At 50.0% G+C, this 19370-nt stretch overlaps 1 protein-coding gene across 4 annotated transcripts in view; it reads left to right on the top strand.

Moving 5' to 3' along the window:
* TSPAN11 (tetraspanin 11) overlaps positions 1-19370 on the top strand; it is a 69132-nt gene that overhangs the window by 18593 nt on the left and 31169 nt on the right. For all 4 annotated transcript variants that reach the window (XR_008300060.1, XM_027074059.2, XM_027074060.2 and 1 more), the window contains exon 2: positions 10195-10289. Coding sequence is in view for 3 of the 4 variants with exons in the window: in XM_027074059.2 (XP_026929860.2) it covers positions 10206-10289 (84 nt within the window). In the remaining variant the exon portion in view is untranslated. The remainder of the gene's footprint in view (positions 1-10194; positions 10290-19370) is intronic.

Below are 19370 nucleotides of genomic sequence, written 5' to 3'. Positions count from 1 at the left end.
CAACCTGGCCCAGATGAGGGGCTGACACTGCCGGAGGGGTGGGGCTTCTGACAACTGGCCAGGACTCTAGGAGATGTTGGGGCCAGAGGTGGCTTCTCAAGGCCCTGAAACACAGGCAGAATGACTTGCCTCCCTGGGATCAGGTACTTGTTTATGTAATGAGCTCCTTTCAGGTGCTTGCATGCTCTAACAGTTCAGCTGCCCTGCCACGGAGCGTTGTACTGGGGGAAGGAAGGAAGGAAGCCATGCTTGCACGAGGTCCCGCTGGGGTGGGCCTCGGGGCCCCAGGCTCTCCCAGCCTCTGCTGGATGGCCATCTTGAAGGGCTGGAGCAAAGGCAAGGAAAAGACTGTGTGCTGTTTGGAGAAGGGGCTAACTGCACGCTTGCCTTCAAAACCTGTCGAAGCTGCCCGTCCTGCTGCCGTTTCTGGTGAGGTCTGACTCCACAAGGAAGCGCCTGACTACGTGCCAGGTGTTTCCCATCAGCAGGGGCTGGCCCGTCTCTGAGCCTTGTTTGGGTGATTTTCTAACGTGGCATACTCTGGGCATAGGTCTGTATTCCTCACCTGAGGCTGGAGCTGAAAGACTAGGGGAAAGAGGGGATGATGTAGAGGGGGCACCTGGGTGGCTTAGTCATTTGAGCGGCCAACGATTGATTTTGGCTCAGGTCATGATCCTAGGGTTGTGGGATCAAGCCCCGGGTCAGGCTCCACACTGAGCATGGAGCCTGCTTGGGATAGTTCGCTCTCGCTCTCGCTCTCCCTCTCCCTCCCCCCCTGCCCCTCTCCTGTTCATGTGTGCACTCTCCCTCTCTCCTCCCTAAAAATAAAATAAATAAATAATTTAAAAAGAAAGAAAGAAAGAAAGCCCTGGAGAGAGTAATGAAAAATACCAGGGCGCCTGAGTGGTTCAGTCCACTAAGCATCCGACTCTTGATTTCAGCTCAGGTCATGATCTCAGTTGGTGAGTTTGAGCCCCACATCGGGCTCTGCACTGATGGCACAGAGACTGCTTGGAATTCTCTCTCTCCCTCTCTTTCTGCCTCTCCCTGTCTCGTGCTCTCTCTCTCTCTCTCAAAATAAATAAATATTTTTTTAAAAATAGTGAAATTACCACACGTGTAAATGTGCAGAAAGCAGCCAAAGCAGTACTCAGTGGGAAATACATAGCCTTCAATGTATGTATGCACCTTGAAAAAGGCTGTACAACTAAGATCTCTGCACTTTATATTTGTTAAACTTCCATTTTAAGTTTAGAAAAATAGGAAATCATCGATACAACAAATTCACTAAAATACAAATAAGGAATAACATTTAACTATATCTGCCTTCTAAGAAAGACTTCTCTAACTAAAGTGATTTTTGTCATACTTTCAAACTGAAAATTTCAGGTGGTCAATGTAGGAGCATTGACCTTCAGCAAACCCATCCATCAGGAGCTTATATAAAAATTGCATTTTTGGGACACGTTGGGTAAAACAGAGCTTAGAAAGTAAGATGTTGGTGAATGATAAAAGAAGACAAGGAAAAATAATATCTCAATATATTTTCATAAGTTCAGACTTAACCTTGGCAAGTGGAAACCCAGGGAACTGGTCTGGTGTCAATGGGCTGTTTCCAGGATCACCTTTGGAAAAGGTCCCCTACAACTATCCGTAGCCTTCCAATGTATAATCCCAAATTGATTCCTCTATACTTCTACAGAGAATGTAATTCTCTATCATTCTTACCCTGTCTCCTTCCATCACTGGTTATTTGGTAGGTTCTCATGATTTTGAGGCTTATCTTAACATTAACCTTAGTTAAATCGTATTAATATTTGTATCCCCCTTCTTTTAAAGTGACTTTCCTGTCGGAACCAATCTACTCTGTTAAAGTTAGGTCCTGACTTTTCTGTAGCGGATTCCTCATGTCACCTGGGAACAGGGTCTCCTGTCACAGTCTTCTATGTAGAGTCTACTAGCAGGTGGATGGGTTTAGGTACAGAAACTGTGAAACTCTGTCTCCAGCTATCAGACACCTGGTCTCTGGCTGATATATTCTATAGGGTTACCCATACATTGTCCTTCATTGAGAAGCTCTCAGGGAGTTGGTTGTAATAATTCCTTTGCTCTTGGGTGGCACTGAGGCTGTAAAATTACAGTGCACACAGTTCTTGTGAATTCACCATCCTGTTGGATCCTCACAGCCACCCTGCAAGGGAGACAAAGCTGGACTAGCATCAGGTCCATTTTACAGAGGAGGAAGCTGAGGCCCAGAGTCACACTGCTGTAGGTGACAGCTGGTATTCACACCCAGTCGTCTAAACTGCTGACTAGTACTATTTTTATTTGCTCATTGACTCTTCTCAGAAGCACTAAGGAGGTCCTCATTTCATGGGTCAGGCTGCAGTTTACAAAAAGACACAGGAAACACATAGCAAAGGATGACACCCATCTACACACAGAGTCCAAAAACTCTGTTTATGTATAAACGTGGAGAACAAGGAAAAAGCCAAACCGTTTGCCTCAGGTTATGAGTGGAGCCCTGTCTGATCCATGTAATGCATGTTGGCACTTTCAAATGAAGTAAAAGATAACCCATGTACTTAGGAAAACGTATCTCTCAGAGCATAAAGACTAAGACTTCTTGGTGCTAGGATTTTAATTCAGGTTCCACCTACAGCACCATCCACATGGCGCTATAGTTAGCAATCAAACCTTAAGTTTGGTCCAGAAAAGTTGCCCACATTCATTTACCTGCACACAACAAATACGGTGATATAAATGAAACACCGGCAGTAGCTCAGAGGCCCCAGGCCAGCCCATGCCTCACGGTAGCACTAGCAGCTGCTAGATCCCCAGCCTCAAAGTTGAGGAGACGGAGGACCAGGGAGAAGAAGGTGGGCCCCCCCGGAGGGTTCCCCTAAGCAGTTTGGTATCTTGATAGTGACAGCTGCTTCTCCCCACCCAGGAACACTGGCCCCACCACCTCCTCCTGCGGCCCCTGCCTGGGGTCTTGGCCCCTGGAATCTTCCCTCATTTTTACCTCCTACCAGAGGCCACCAAGCTGAGAGAAGTTACCAGAAGCCAGAACTGGAACCGCCCAGATAAAAGTAAAACATCTGCACCCACTCTGCCCATGTCTCTCCACTTCCCAGTTCTGTGCCTTCCTCTTCTGGAAGAGGGATAGTCACACCATTATGGGATAGTTTTAAGTAGTAAATTACTGCACATATAGCACTTAGCTCAGTTGTCTAGCACGTGGTTAGCATTTAGGAAATTTATTATTATTATTATTATTATTATTATTATTATTATTATTATATCAGCCAATCAAAATTTGTTGGTGGCCATGGAGATAGGAGACCAGGTCCCTGCCCTGCCACTCATCTGCACTGTGACTTTGGCCACAGTGTGATCACCCCCACCACTAGTTTCTTCCCCATCCCTGCCCCAGGGATCCTTTTGGCACTTTTCAGCTGACCCATTTGGAAGGTCGGAGAAAATCCCACTTTCCTGACTGCTTCAGAGGGACTTTCCACCCACCAGGAATGGGTCAGGCAAGTGGAAATTACAAGAGAGAAGGAAAAGACAAAGAAGGACAAAGCTGTCTATGCAGGGTAAGGAATCACGCTATGTAGGGCTGCAACCAGCTTTATTAGGAGCCCACATTAAGTTATAAATGCAACCACTTAGATTGTTTTTTTTCCTTTCCAATTGTTTTTGCCCATCATTCAGGCATGGTCACTCGTTGGCCAAGAACCCAGAAGTGGAAACTGGCACTTACTTAGAGGAAGGGGTAGGGGTGGGGTGGGGTCTGGGAGCCCCCTCCCTGACCTCAGATATGAGGTGCTCACCCCTTAGAAATGAAGAGTCAAGGCACCCCCAAACATGCCCCTGACATCCCAGGAGTAGAGAGTATAGGGAAATGGGAAAAGTCACAACTAAGTGTGGCCAGCAAGATTGTCCCCAGGCCCCTAACCTGATTTGCTGGCCTTTCTGCAGCCACAGTACCCAGCCATACCTCCAGGCCTCTGCTCACAGCATCCTCTCTGCCTGAGCAGCCTTCCTTCCTGTTCTGCCTGCAGGGACTCTACTGGTTCTCAAAGACCAGATTAAATGCCCCTCTCACCTGCCCATCCCATTGTGGCAGAATTACTGCCACTTCCTCTGTGCCACCCTCAGGGTGTAGAGGTGATCTACATGCCTGTGCCCCACCCCCGGACTAACTCCAGTGATTCTGAGTACAGCTCTTGGCACATAGTGGGGACTCAGTGCACGTTTGTTGAATGATTGAAGGATGCAGCTGGCCCAGGGACCAACAGTGCCTTCGTACTTACCTGGGATTTGTACAGTCTGCCCCCAAGCACTCCACACCTCCTGCTGCCCCTCACCATTAAAGGACTCAGCTCTTCCCTCACCCACCACCCAGGGGATCCATTCTGCCCCCCACTCTGGTGCTCGCCCTGGCTGAGCCTTGCCCTGCACAGCGTGAGTTCCCACACATTTGGCCAGCCCACTGGGCTCTTTGTACATATCTCTCATCCTCTCCACACTTTGAGACTCATTCACTTGGGGGGCTGGCAGTAGAAGAGATAATAATCCCCAGTTCTCATGGCCTGGGACGTTACACATCCGGCCTGATGAAAGTCCCCCAAATCTGTCACTTCACCATCAAGGCATTTGCGGTTGCTTTTCTGAGAATCCTGTGGTGTGGGTCCTGACTGTGCTATTAGCAGCCCCCAGGCCTCTGGCTGCCCTTGAATGCCAGCTTTGTTCTGTACTCAGAGCCTGGGCCTGGAGGGACAGGCACCCTGAAGCTGCATTAGCAGGCTGTCTGGGAAGTCTCTGACATCTCAACGGGAACACGTCCTAAATGTGGATTTTGTGTGAGAGGGTGTGCCCACCCCGCGCTCCACCCGTACCCACTCAGCTATGTCTATTCAGATGCAAAGGATGGTCTTAGTGCAGGGGTATGGACTTCCAGAACTCATAGGGGCTTTAAAGAACACTGATCCAAAGTGGCCCTCAGACCAGCAACAGCATCTGGGAATAGGGTGACCTGACATCCTGACTTGCTGGGTGTGGTCCAGGTTTAGCACTGAAAGTCCAATATTCTGAAAAATCCCTCCCTCAGTCATGGGCACATTAGATCATTAGCTACCTACTTGCCTGCCTTGTGGCTTCCTGACACTTGCCTGCCTTATGGGTAGGAAAACATACAGCCAAGAGGGGATGCAACCCGCCAAAGTGCAGGCAGCAAGGAAGGGGCAGAGGCAGGAGAAGTGTCCTGCCTCCGTGGGTGGCTTAGCTGCCCGGTCTCAGCAGGTTCAGCCGATACACCAGGTCCCAACCAGTCAGCTTGTTAGAAGATTAAGAAGGCACTGAAAAGGGGCATGTGGGTGGCTCAGTCTGTCGAGCATCTGACTTTAGCTCAGGTCATGATCTCAAGGTTCATGAGTTCGAGCCCTGTGTTGGGCTCTGTGCTGACAGCTCGGAGCCTGCAGCCTGCTTCAGTTTCTGGGTCTCCCTCTCTCTCTGCCCCTCCCCTGCTTGTGCTCTGTCTCTTAAAAATAAGTAGGAAAACATTTTTTAAAAAGGCACTGAAAAAGACTCAAACTAGTTGCTGCCATCACTGGGCACTGGTCTCAGGAGGGAAGGTAGAGATGGCAATCTTGAGGGAGGGGGGACCCCGCTGAGCCTGGAGCATGTGGGAGGGCAGCAAGGAGCCAGGACTCCAGATGCAGGGCACAGTGGGGCCAAGGCTGGAGGGAGGGGCAGCAGGTCTTGTAAGAGGCCAAAGAAGAGATCAGCTTGGCTGGAGCAGGGCTCCAGGAGGTACGGTCACCTCTTCTTTGTACTCAGGCTAGTCCAGGACCCCATGACCAACAGTGACTACCACCTCTGGGCGGCAAGGTATCTCTGCCTTGCCTGCCCCCACTGTCTGCCTCTGGCCCCTGAGGGAAACCTCCTGCCATTGGCTCACAAAGTCCAATTCTCCATCATCTAGACAGAAATAAAACCCACTTAGGAAGGTAAGCTATTTCCCACAAATCCTCAGACGCCCCTTGGAGTTCTGTGAACATGGTCTTGGAGGCTCTGAAACCCTGCTTCCTCCATCCTGGCAGGTCAAATGGCACGTGTTTGCTTTTCTCCTCTCTGGAGGAGAGGCCTTTCCTACCCCCACCCCCCAGCCACTGTCCCCACGTGTTACTCGCTAACCACAGGGGAGACTGAGGAAAACAAGGTCCTGGAGAGGGGTGTCCATCAGGGCAGCTGTCTGTCTGCCAGGAATCCCATCCAGAACCACCTGGCAGGTGGGCTGGGAGTGTCCACTCTCCTAGGAGGGTAGTTGCCTCACCCTCCCTATCCACCTGTCCCGGGCCACTAGGCAGTCGAGTTAAGGGCAGTCAATGTCCTGAAGCTGATGCAGAACCACAGGAGAGTGTTCAGTGAGGCCATCCTTCACGAGGCTTGCATTTCAGAAAGAGTCCCTTGGCAGGGGCCGAGGGGCTGGGGCTGATGAGACGCCCAGAGACAGTTAAGAAGTTAGTGCTGAAGTCTAAGAAGGAGATGGTGAGGTCTCAACCAGACCAGTGGCAGCAGGGATGGTGGGCAGGGGACAGATACCTACGGGCAGGTAGTGAGTACAATTAAGAGGCAGCAGGGGAATGAGCCCAGGGAGGAGGAGGAGGAAGAAGCCATGCTTCTTCTGACACCCAAGGGGAAGGATTGGCGAACAGAGGAGTGAGGGTCCCAGAAGCCAGGGGGAGGGGCTGGGCCACAGTGCCATGTGCTGGGAGAGGATTCACCTCTGCCAGAGCGGCATCAGTGCAGGATGAGGGTGGCTTAGGGATCCAGGGGAGAGGAGGAAATGGAGACTCAGGTAGATATTTTCAAATGAGAAGGGATGCAGCTTCTAGGGAAGGGGTTAGAAGAATGCCTAGGATAAAGGAGCATTTTTGCATCGATAAGGAGGGAAACGTGTGTGTGTGCTTGTTTCCCCGAGAAAGGTAATACAGCTCTAAAAGTGTCTGAGACCCAGGCTTTTTAAAACTGATCGCTCTTTTCAACTCATAGCTCGAAATGGCTACGAGAGCTGTAGTCAGCCCATCAGGATTCCAACCAACAGGAAGAAGGAAAGACTGAAGGGAGACATGCCCCCTCCTCACTTTAAGGATATTTCTGATCATTAGAGATAAAGACTGACATTCATTAATGACAAAGGGATCGATCTACCAGGATGATATCACAACTCCAAGTCTGTATGCACTCCATAAAACAATTGCAAAATAGATGCAGCAAAAATGGACAGAACCGAAGGATAGACAAATTCATGGTCATGGCGGGGGTCTGTAGTATACCTTTTCAACAGATCAGAGAACCAACAGACACAAATACAGTAAAGACACAGATGTGAAAAGAGCTGTTAGCAGATTTGGCCTAACTAACACACACAGAGTTCTGCACCCTACTTTTTTTTTCAAATGCACATGAAGCATACACCCGGAAAATGATACCTCTAAGAAATCTAGTACACTACTTCTGCTTCCATGCCTTTTGCCAGCAGTCAATCTTGGCTGCACCTAGCAGGAAGGAATGCTGGGAAATGTCTCCTCCAGGTGGCCAGTGCTCACTGAAACTGAGGGATTCTGGTCCAAAGGCAGAAGGGGAGAACAAGTATTAAGGAAACCAGCCATCTCTGTCCCTTTGTCCCGTCCTCTGACTGCCTGAGTCCCAAGAGCACTGCACAGTGGGTAAGAGCTTGGGCTGAGTCAGATGCCCCTCACCCTCTCCTGGCTTTGCCACTTACTTGCTGTGTGACTTTGGATAGGTTATTTAACCTATGTGAGCCTCCATTTCCTTACCTTTTAAAAACAGGAATTACCCTTCTTCCTAGGGCTGCTGGAAAGATGGGACAAGATAACACGTATAAAGCACTTAGTTCTGTGCCTGGCACATAATAAATGCTCAATAAATGTTAGCGGCTCAGAGACGGTAAGTAACTTACCCAAGGTCAAACAGCCAATAAATGACAAGTTTAGCTTTCAAATCCAAGCATCTGGCTCTAAGCTGGGAAGCTGGTTCTTTGGGGCCTCTGCCACCCCCAGCACAGGGCCCTACATACAGTGGGGATGTGGTAGAGGAAGAAAGCTGAACAGGAGGGGAAAGGAACCTGTGGTGGAGGAAGAAGCCTGAACAGGAGGGGATAGGAAACTGCTACCACCAATTAGCCTTGTCACTTTAGCAAATGTTAATTTCCTCATTCCCTCTGCAGAAGGTTGAATTAATGAGCCCAGAGGTTTTTTTTTTTTCCCCTGACCCTGATATATTCAGTTCTGTCTTCTCTACCACTAATGGCTGAAATTTTACCGTTAGAAATGTGTTTCTTTTTGTTAAATCCTGTCTTCTGCCTCAACTCCTTTTTTAAAAACACAGTTTTCCTTTAGAGGGTGCTAGCCCCTTCATTTGCGGGTCCTGACACTTGGTATACAGGTCTAGAGAAGGGTCTATAGCCTGGCTCTGCAGGCCCTGGTTGGGAGGAGAGATGCAGACAGGAGAGCCCAGGGCCCAAACAAGCTGTCCATTTACTAATGGCCCACAGTGGCCCAGAGGCTCTTTTGTCAGGGCCACCTGCACAACGGCCGTGTAATAGCTCCTGTTCCAGTCACCCAGCTGACCCCATCTATCACCATTTTTCACCCTTTTTTTTTTTGTAGGCTTCCTTTTTTTCTCCTTCTGTATTTTTGTCCACCACACTGCCTCTGAGACAAAATCGGAGAAAAATGGGTTTTGTCCTTTTTTAACCAGAAGACTAAAAGTCTTAAATTACCTTCTTCAAGTTCTGCAAATAGAAATCCCAAATAAGACAGCCACCTTTTCTTTTCTTTCTTCCTCTCTCTGTCTAGGAGCCCATGGGCTTGAAATAAAAGGCAGAGTGGTAGCTTAGGAAGAACAGTGTGGGCTCAGCCCAGCACCGGCCAGGAAGAGGAGCAGGGTGGTAGCAGGGAGGGCCTGACTGGAGATGGAGAATGAGGGAGAAAGAGAATGGAAATGAGCAAAACCAGTGCCCCATTGCTTATGGCTCTAGAATAAGAAAGGTCCCCTCAAGGGCCCGGTTTCTTAAAGAACAACTGCTCTGTGCGTGGTAGAGCATGGACGGGTGCGGTGCCGGGGGGAAATGGAGCTGAGGGGAAGAGGAAGCTACAGAGGCTGTTGTTCAGACTTACTGGGAAACAAATGGGGTTACCAGGCACAGTGAAGCTCCTGTACGTGTGTCACCCCACTGACGTCATGGTTCCCAGAGAGCCCCTCAGTGGCTCAGGGGGCAATAGGACAAGCAGAGGGAGCGTGGTTCCAGGGCAACAGCTAGGAATTTGGGGGCTGGAGTCCTGGGTTCTAATCCATGCTGCATATAATAATAATAGCTAGCATTTATGGAGCACTTACTGTGTGCCGAGGACTATGCTAAACACCTCACATAGATGATCACATTTTATCTTCCAAACAAGCCTGCAGCGTAGGTATCATTATTATCTCTGGTACAGATGAGGACGCTGAGGAATGAGCAGTTGAATGACTCACCCAAAGTCTCACGTATCTTGTGACAGACCTGGGTTTGAACCCTGGGAGTCAGACTCCAGAGCTCTTGTCTGCCTGCCAAACAACAAGGCCTGCTGACCTGCTTCCTCATGGGGAAAGTCAAGGTGCAGGGGACAGGTAGGGTGGACTGGGTGAGGCTGATGTTCTCTCCAGCCTGGACTGTCTGATTTGGGGCTCATGCCTCACCTACACACAAAAAGATCCCGCTCAAGTAATGCAGAGTGCCAGACTCCAGGGCCAAGCACACACGCCAAGTGTGCGTGAATATGTGTGTGTGTAGGACAGGTAAATTTGTGTCCTGCAACCCTGATGAGACAGGAGAAGAGAATCAGAACATACTGCAAGGTCAGTGCAAAGTCTGTAGGAAGACCTGTAGGTTAGACTTAAGTCAAAAGGGCAAAACCAAGATCCAAAGGGTCTAGAAAATTCTTCTCAGTGCACCTGTATTGTGCATCCAATAGCCTTTGGATTTCCCTGATCTTTGCTCCAGGTTACATAGCCATAGCCTCAGACCCACCTGGCCAGATGGGCTAGTAAGGAGTCCTGGCTCTGGAAGGAGGACAGTGGCTCCCCATGGTCTGCCACCCCCCAACACATGTGTCTTCTTTGCAGGCCCAGCAACCATGGCCCATTACAAGGCCGAGCAGGACGACTGGCTGCTCGTCTACCTGAAGTATTTACTCTTTGTCTTTAACTTCTTCTTCTGGGTAAGTGAATTTTGCACGCACATCCCCTTCCCCAGTGGAGTGAGTCAAGCCACCTTTGTTTTTTTTTGTGAGTCACCACTCTGGTTGAATTCTTCCAAATCAAAGACCACCCATGGGCAAATTCTGCCTACTTGAAAGCAAACATGTACATTCACTGCTGAGGGGGAAGAAAAGAATCTGGTCTGCAGGTTGGCATGGAGTCCTACCACGTGGCATCTGAATGGAGGATGCATGAGAACAACATGGAGTGTTGTGCTCCAGCCCGCTGCACAAAGGGTCTGGCTCTTCCTCCACAGCTAACTTGTTGCACCAGGGCCTTGTGGGAAATGTGCATGCCTGAAACAATTGCTTGTTTTCCACCGAAGCACATTTGCCTCTCCTGGTTAACTTTCTTCAGGCCCGAGGCCGGTGTGACGGCAATGGCCTCTGTAGTGACTCATGTCAGGAAGCCTGCCCATGGAGGTCTTTCAGGAGGAGCGGGTTCTGTCCACTTGAGGCAATTACTGGAGTAATTGGGAGCAGAAGACCATCAGTCCCCCCAAGTAGCCAGACACCGGAATGTGTGTACTTTGTATCACAATCTCACGAAATCTGGAGAGGCAGAAGGGTGCTTAAGAGGCTAAGCAGGCTTTGCTCAGCTCTGCTGTTTACTGATGGTGCGGCCTCCAGCAAGCCACTTAACATCAGCGAGTCTCTTTCCCCAGCTACAAAATGGGGAATCGTTTCCAGCCGCTTGGGATTTGTTAAAAACAAGACAACAGGCCCCAAATGGAGGTACTTACACCAAGCCGTCATGTCACCAAACCGAGACTTAATTATGGTCAATTACAGTCTCGGCTCTCCCAGAAATGGCATCCTAAACTAGTCAATCGGGAATCGCCTGATGAGCACTAGTTACGTAGTCTGCCTGATAGATCCCCGCCTTCCCCTGAAGGAAAGAAACCTTGCAATAGCCAGCCTGCTTTTTTGCCTAATATAACATCCTTGTTCCTGCTCCCTTCTGGGTATAAAAGTCTTTTCTTTGGTGCAGGTCTTCGGAGCTCCTTCCTGTCTGTTAGATTGGATGCTGCCCGGTTGGAAGCAACTTCTGCTCAAAGAAACTTTTAAAATGTTTAATATGCCTCAGTTTATCTTTTAACTGTTCGGTTAGCAGATGCTCTAAAACTATATGTTAAGTGCTTAGCTCAGTCTCTGCACATAGAGGGCATTCGATAGCAATATTTTGGGTATGTTAGATGCAGAAAGCCTGAAAATACCACCAGATCAACCTGCTGATAAAACAGAGCTGAGTTTCCTTATTACCCTGGGAAGCAATGCTCTCCCTTGACAGAGTCTTAGAAACATCTCAGAAAGGCAAAGGCAAAGATAGGTTATATCTACGTTTTCAGGGTCTTCCATTAAGACTAATGAAACTGCCTAAAGTGGGGCAGTGCGTTAAGACACTGAAGGATCATGACACACAGTAATTTAGGATTGTTGGGCATAGCAAGACCAGGGTTTGGAGAGCCTTGGAGAGTAGACAGTCATTTGATGCTATCTGTTAAAAAGTTGAACAATTTGATGTTTGTTTAAATGTTTTCTGCAAAGTTCCTTAAATGAACAATAAACTTTTTTTACTTGCAACTTTTATCTTCCTGAGCAAGAGTTTCCTGGAATAGTGAAGCTGTATTGAGGAAGACAGTGGAATAATAAAGCCACGCTGATGTGATCAGTGAGCTGTGTGGGTGTAGATAGTTTTGATTCTCAGAGATAAATCCGATAGAGTGCTTGGGATTCTTGCTGAGTGAGGGTTTTTTTTTTTTCTTTTAAGAATGTTTTTCCTGAGCATAAAGGTCTATGTCTCCACAACCGATAATCCCTAAAATACTGAAAAGTATAAATAAGAAAATAAAGATTGCCCATAGCTCACACCATTAGGTCCCTAGAGATGCTGTAACAGGGCATCACGAACTGAGTAGTTTCAAACAACAGAACTTTATTCTCTCACAGCTCTGGAGGCTGGAAGTCCAAAATCAAGGTGTCTTCAGGGCCACGCTTGTTCTTAGAGGCTGGGTAGAATCTTGCCTTGACTCTTCCAAAATTCGGGTGGCGACCTGCAATTTTTGGCATTCTTAGGCTTGCAACGTCCTGATTCCGGTCTCTGCCTCTGCCATCCCATACTGTTCTTCCCATTCATAGATGCTGGGGTTAGGACTTCAACAAACCTTTTGGGTGGGGGGGGGACACAATTCAACCCATAATACTTCTCATCCAGGGATGACCACTGTTGACACTCCCCCTAGACTTGGCCCTGATCAGGACAGGAGATGGTGGTGACCTACAGTATGGGGGTGACAGTGGGGATCAAATATTTGGAGAGAGTCAAGGGACTTGGGAGGCAAAGTTAGGTCATTAGCTGGCTGAGGGGGATTAAAATGTGTAACCCTTGGGTAGATGGTAAAGCTCTTCACTGCAGCAGTAGACTAGAAAGACAAGCTACTGGGCATCAGATGGCGAGGTCAGTTGTAGGCACGGTGAGTCTGAGTTGCCAGGAAACATCTGAGGAAAGATGCTCCATGGGAAGTTGGCTTATGGGTCTGGATCATTCCCACCCAGCTGGTGGCTACAGCCACAGAAACAGGTGAGAACCCCCAAAGATAGCATGGAGACTGAGAAGAGAGGCAAGAATGAGATGTAAAATGTCCCAATGGTCAGGAGTGGGTCTGGGTTCAACAATGGCCCCTGTTTGCCCTGACTGAAGGAGCTTCTGAGATGTGGGACTCATGGAGAGCCCCAGGCAAGGAGATACCCGTGGTTCCCCAGGGAAGGCGGAGGAGAGGCTGTCAGAGCCGTGGGAGGAAAACTGGGAGAGACAGAAGCTGGAGATTGGGAGGGCTGGGCCGTGTTAAAGGGAGAAGACACATCAAGTATTTTAAGGCCCAGAAAGTGGCCATCAGGTTTGACCACACAGAGTTTACTGGTGGCTGTGGTGAGAGTACTCTCAGGAGAGTAGTGGCGGGAGGTGAGGGGCGGTGAGGAAGTGGGCACTCTGTGTAGACACCACCTGCTGGGCACCAGCAGAAGAGAGAGGGCAGTAGCTGGCAGGGCCCGAAGGCTGTTGTGAGGTGCTCAGCTCAGAGTATCTTTGAAAGGGCCCTGACATTGCACATCCTGCCTGTGACCACCCTCAGGGTCCCCTCCATCCTGAGTGGACTCAGAGTCTGTCTGTTTGGTGCTGGCATTCCTTTGGGAGTGGTAGGGAGAGGGACGTGGGGGTGGCAGCACAGGCAGATGGGCAGCGAGCGTGTTACCAGAGCAGCTACCAGTGAGGGGGAGCTTCCCCCATATAGATCTCCCTGCTTTGGGTTAAAAATACCCCTGCCTGGGGGCCTGGCTGGACGTGGACCAGCTTCCCGGGGACCCATTCAGCCAGGCCTCGTCCGCCTTATGACAGATGGTCAGTTAAGGGATATCCAGGCCTCAGTCTCCAGCCCAGGAGCATCCTGGCATCGTCCCCTGGACCCACTGCCATGTCCTCAGAAGTAGATATGGGACAGACTGCTGGCCCGTCTCCTCCCACAGCAGAGCACAACATCATCCATTTTGCAGTGCACAAAGTCCCTGGGAATTTACCAGAATTCCCTAGGGAGGGGGCCGTGTCAGGGAGGGCCCCTTCCCTCGAGAGAAGGATCCCCCACTACACACAGCCCAGAGTCCAGCAGCCAGCCCCACACCTGAGCCCCTCTCTTAAGACACATAACAATGCCGTTGTCTACACCGGCCACCACTCCCACCTCTTCTGCCTTCCTCTTAAGACTCTAATGCCGAGAGCCAGGGAGGTCTTCAGAGAGCAGCCAATCTGCTGTCCTTTAAGCCCCTTGCTACCACCAGCACCACCATGCAGACACAGAGAGCAAGCCCAGACAGCAGCAACAGGTTGTCCTTGCGAGTATGATTGGGGTGAACACTCAAACTTCCTTTCTCCCCCAGAACAGTTTTCCCTCCCCATACATCACCTTGCCACACTCTGTCCAAATTCAGCACAGAGAGGATCAGGAAGCCTTCCTCGTGGTGGTTTCTGATGCCTAGCCCTTGTGAGGCACTGCTGGATAAAGACCTTCCTCGGGTTATCTCTTGCGATCCCCCAACCAACCAAGATGTTCGGTATCACCATTATCCTTGGGCAGGGAGCAGGCTCACCCAGTTCAGAATCTTGCACAAAGTCCTCTAATGGTGACACCCAGGCATTCTGGCCAACAATAACAACAGTCAAAAACTCCATCCGCGGTGTTTAACAAGTACTGTACAAGGCACTTGGAACAAATCAGTGACGGAGTCCCTAGTATGCATTGTACTTACTATGGAGGCTTCCTCTGTGGAAGCATCATTCTGTGTAATCTTCCCAGTACCCCTGCACCCCTGAACAGCTCTAGTAGAAGCCCCACTTTGCAGAGGGGGCAGCAGTTTGCCCAAAGACCCAGAGCTGGAGCCCAGCTCTCTTTCACCTCTAAACCTATGCGCACGGCCCCCAGCTCCGAGTCCTGCACTCTCCTACAATGTCTTTGGGGCATCTGTGGATTAGTGCGACAATAGAGCATGCTGGGAAGACTCAGGCTCAAGTTTGGGTTCAGATTCAGATCTTATTTATTTGCCATGGGACATTAGTTGCTGTGGACTGAATTGTGACCCCTGAGAATTCATATGTTGAAGTCCCAAACCACAATGTCCCTGTATTTGGAAATAGGGCCTTTAGGAGGTAATTAAGGTTAAATGGGATCAGAAGGGTGGGATCCTAATCCGATAGGATGGGCGGCCTTACCAGTAGAGGAAGAGAGAGATCTCTCTTTATAAGCATGCACAGAGGAAAGGCTATATGAGGAGGGCAGGGCAGGGCATCCTTACCAACACTGAATCAGCCAGCACCTTAGCTTGGGACTTCAGTCTCCAGAACCGTGAGAGATAGAAATGCATTTCTGTGGTTTAAGCCACTCAGCTATGTATTTTATCCTCATAGCCTAAGCAGGCTAAAAGGTTAGGCAAATCACTGAATCTCACCAAGTCTCACCTTTTTTCAGACACTCAGTGGGAGTGTCAAGCCCTGTAAGAATTAAAGATGAATATTTGGAAAAATAGCATAGTTTCTGACATACTTGGTGCTCAGCTAGAATATGTAGCTATTTGAGGAGACTAAGGGACATGCCTCATCAGTTAGAGCTTTCTCTGTTCATAGCACTGGCTTTAAGACTTTGGGGATCATGATCCATGTAAGAAACAGACATAAGCATAAGCAATGACTATGTGAAGAATTGTTCGTAAAGCCAAGCTTACCTTTACTGTGTGCAGTGCACTCTGATATTTTCTCTTCTGCCTTGTGTCATTTTGTTTTGTTTTGCTTTGTAGTGCAGGTTACAATCCACCAAATATATTTCACAGCCATAATGGGTTGCAGTCCAAAGTTTCAGAACCCAGAGCAGCAGGATGGTGAGAGCGGCCCCCGCCTCCACCCTGGCGTGGGCAGGACGCAGGTGCCGGTGGCCATGAGCCAGGCCTGGGGGTCTCAATGAGACTTTAAACCCAGTCTCCCCGCCTCCCAATCAACTGTGCCATGGTTGCAAAATTTGAAGGCCGTGAATCAGTTTACACTCTGCATTGATTCTCACAACCACTCTTTAATGTCTCCATCCCTGTTTTGTAGAGGTGAAATGAGGCTCACGTGGTTGGCAGAATCTAATGTGAATTCTGGGTTTTCTGACTCACAGTCCAGTGTTCTTCCCATCTGCAGAGACCACTGACCAATAATCACAGCCTTAGACCCGCTGCTCTGATGCTTCCTTGGAACCCAAGATGTCCCCAAGGTTTAAGGTTGCACCTGAATTGGGATGTTACGATGTTGTGGGCAGGCATGCAGATTGTGAAGGATATAAGCAAGACTTCAGAAGTGCCCTACTAGACACCCACATCCTGTGCCTAAGCTTCACCGTGCCTCTGGCCCCAGGCCTGCAACACTCAACCCACACCTGATCCCCCCATCCTTCAGCGTCTCCCCATCCCTGATTCCACCCCCTCCCCCTCTTGCATTTGATCGGGGCCATCTCATGGGGCAGAGGAGACCCCTTGGATGTAGCTTTGGGTCAGGAGCCAAAAATGCCAACACTTTTATGCCTCCTCCCTGATCCTAAAAAGATAATGTGATCCTGGCTTCCCTACATGGTGCCTAGGAAATGCTTTTCTTCCCTCCCATTTCCTGCACGGCTCCCTATAGCTCCCATCATCCCTGCAATGTTGTTCCCTAATTTATTATTTTAATTAGCTGCTTGGCTGTGTTAATAATCAAAACCTTCCCAGCCTCCCCGGAGCTATGCCAGGCTACAGGAGAACGGGAGAAGAGCCGGCTGCTCCCGGAGCTCTGTGCTGCCCCGGGGTGTTGTGTGAGGCATTGGTACTTCCCTTGGGGACTAGTGAAGCTTGGCCTCCAGGGGACCCTTGGGATCCCTTAGGGGGGACATGGGCCAACACAGGAGGCAGAGATGGTGGAAGACTCGTGCCCCGGCCAGGGGAGGGAAGTGAGGTGACTTCAGGACATCTCTCTAGGACTCCCATGGAAGGCCTAGAAAAGAAGGCCTCCTGCTCTCCTGCTGAGGGTAGAGAGCCCTTTACCTCCACATCATCGTCCCACTGTACGGGCCTTTGCCTGCCTCTCAGGACATGTCATCTGTGACAGAACAGGTGAAGGGTCCCATGGCTGGTTTTTCTCCTGCTCCCCTTCTTAAGGTGCTAAAGTCACAGGACCCCCCATGGGGTTGAGGGCATCCCTGCCTCTCTGTGCGGTCAGGGTCTGCTCATACATTTGACAGGGATGCACATTTGGTCTGCACGGGGCCATTGTGGGTGAGACCAGTCACAGAGGAAGCCTGTGGTGACAGCCCTGAGTAACGTGGCTTGCTTCGTGGGCAAAGCAGCTTTGTGTGGATCGACAGCCCAGTTGGTAAAATGGGCACTAAACTGGCCAATAAGGTTCTTGAGTTCTAGTCCCCACTTGGCCCCTGGCTACTTACAGGACCTTGGAAAGTCACCTCTCCAGGACTTTATATATAGAATATAAAAGGGGCTAGACTTGACTCTTCTGCCTGTCCCACCCTCCCTCCCCCTCCTTCCCTAAGGAGTTACCAGGCACTACCACATGTAGTGCTCTGCTGGGGATACTAAGATGAGGAAGATTTAACCAAGAGGCTACAAGGGAGACCAAGTGATGAACACAACAAATACACTGTGACACGTGTCACTCTAGAAGCCCTTACAAGGCGTGGAAGCAGCAGGGAGCACAGAATGACTTGTGAGACAGGGGGGCAGAGTCTGAGCTGGGTTTGAAGAAGGAACAGGTAGTCTTATGTTCTCTCCCAGCTCCAGCCCCCAGTACATCCCACGATCTCTGCTCTTGTCATAAAGGTAGACTGGCTTGGGGAAAGAGGGAAAGTAGTGCTCTGATTTACTTTACCAAGGGATCTTTAAAACCACAGAGCCAAGAAAAGAGTGGATCAAAGTAGAAAGTGGCCTTTATCAGGACAAGCCTACCCTTGAAGATTCAACTCAAACAGAACTGGCACTGAGGCCATGGGAATGTGGGGTGACCTGGGAGAAATGCCTGCCTGGCACTGGGGGGTGTTGGTCAGGTCATTTATCAAGCTGAGGCCAGATATTGGAGGGCCTTGAGCCCATGCTGGAGTCTGGGCTTGGTGCGCTGGGTGCTAGGGAGCTGGGGGCAGTTTTTCGGCGGGATCAGCCCTGGAATCATGACACACTTGCTTCTGGGTTGAGCAGGGGCCAGGAGGCTGATGATACACGGGTGGGGAGGTGGGGAGCCAAAGCCAGGGCGGTGCATGGAGCTGGGTGGGAGAACAGATGGGGACTGGCATACGGCTTCCCTGGGAGGAGAGAGAGGAGTCCATAATGACCTTGGGGGAGGGGGGGTGGATTCTGGTCTGGGTGGGTGGTGGTGCATTGATGAGACTGCCCAGGGCAGAAAGAGTGGAGAAGGCAGGTGTGGGCTCTACACGGGCGAACGCACATTCAGCTCAAAATCCTGTCCGGTCCAGTGTGGAGCTGGGCACCCAGGAGGCACCCAGCAAACACAGAAATGAACTGCAGGGCCACCCCGTGTGTTTCCTGCCTCCCCATGCCATGGGCTTCCCTCCCACTGAAGGCAGAAAACTCTACTGCCTGGAGGACCCTTCTCTACTGGGAGCCCCACAGTCCTGGCCCCTGCTCCGCCCCACCAGCCCTTCCCCCAAATCCCAGGACAGAAACGCTTCAGTAGCCTGGCAAAGATAATCCTGCAATTACTTTTACACTCTCTGCCTGATGTCTGTCAGGGCCCAGCCATGTGCGGTTGCTCAGGCTAATCCTTCTGAGCATGTGATGACCTGAGCAACTTTTTGGCAATGTTTCTTTTCTATAAATGGGAAGTTCCTAAAATTACAAGGCATCGGTGACCTGCCATGCCCCTCCTGGACTGCCGGTGTCCTCATTGGCAAGAAGACTTCACCCTCTGCAGGGTTTTCTAGCTAATCGGCTACAGGCTTTGGTTTTGAAAAATGTAGTTAGTATTCCGCAGTTTCTGTAAAGAGCCAAATACTGTTGAATCAACTCTATGCAAATAGCTGTTGAAATAGCTCATTGGGATCAGACCTCTCCCTGCCCCCTGAACAGTCCTCTCCGTTCCCCTTCCACTGCTCTTCCTGCTGATCTAGGCAGTCTCCCCAGGGCTTGAGTGAAAGCCATGAGCCACTGGTCCAGAGGCATCTTGCTGGAGGAATATTGGCAGAAGGTTGTCCTCTGGTACTAACGGGGACATTTTACCCACGTGGAAGAGACCTCAGAGATATTCTCATCCAGCAGTGCCATTTTACAGATGAAGAAACTGAGGCTTAGCCAAGTGAAGTGTCTGGTACACAGTCACATGGTTAGTCAGGGGCAAAGCCAGGGCTGGAACCTCAGTCTGCTGACCTCCCAATACCCCTCTGGTGACCTTCTCCAACATTTAGCAGCTTTTACTCTTCTGTCCAGATGCAAGATTGTTTTCTCAAGAGCTGACCAAGCCCCATG

The sequence above is a fragment of the Acinonyx jubatus genome, chromosome B4 (assembly GCF_027475565.1).
Source record: "Acinonyx jubatus isolate Ajub_Pintada_27869175 chromosome B4, VMU_Ajub_asm_v1.0, whole genome shotgun sequence".
Lineage (NCBI taxonomy): Eukaryota > Metazoa > Chordata > Mammalia > Carnivora > Felidae > Acinonyx > Acinonyx jubatus.
The sequence above is the reverse complement of the archived record's forward strand: the minus strand, read 5'-3'. Positions and strand labels throughout refer to the sequence as shown.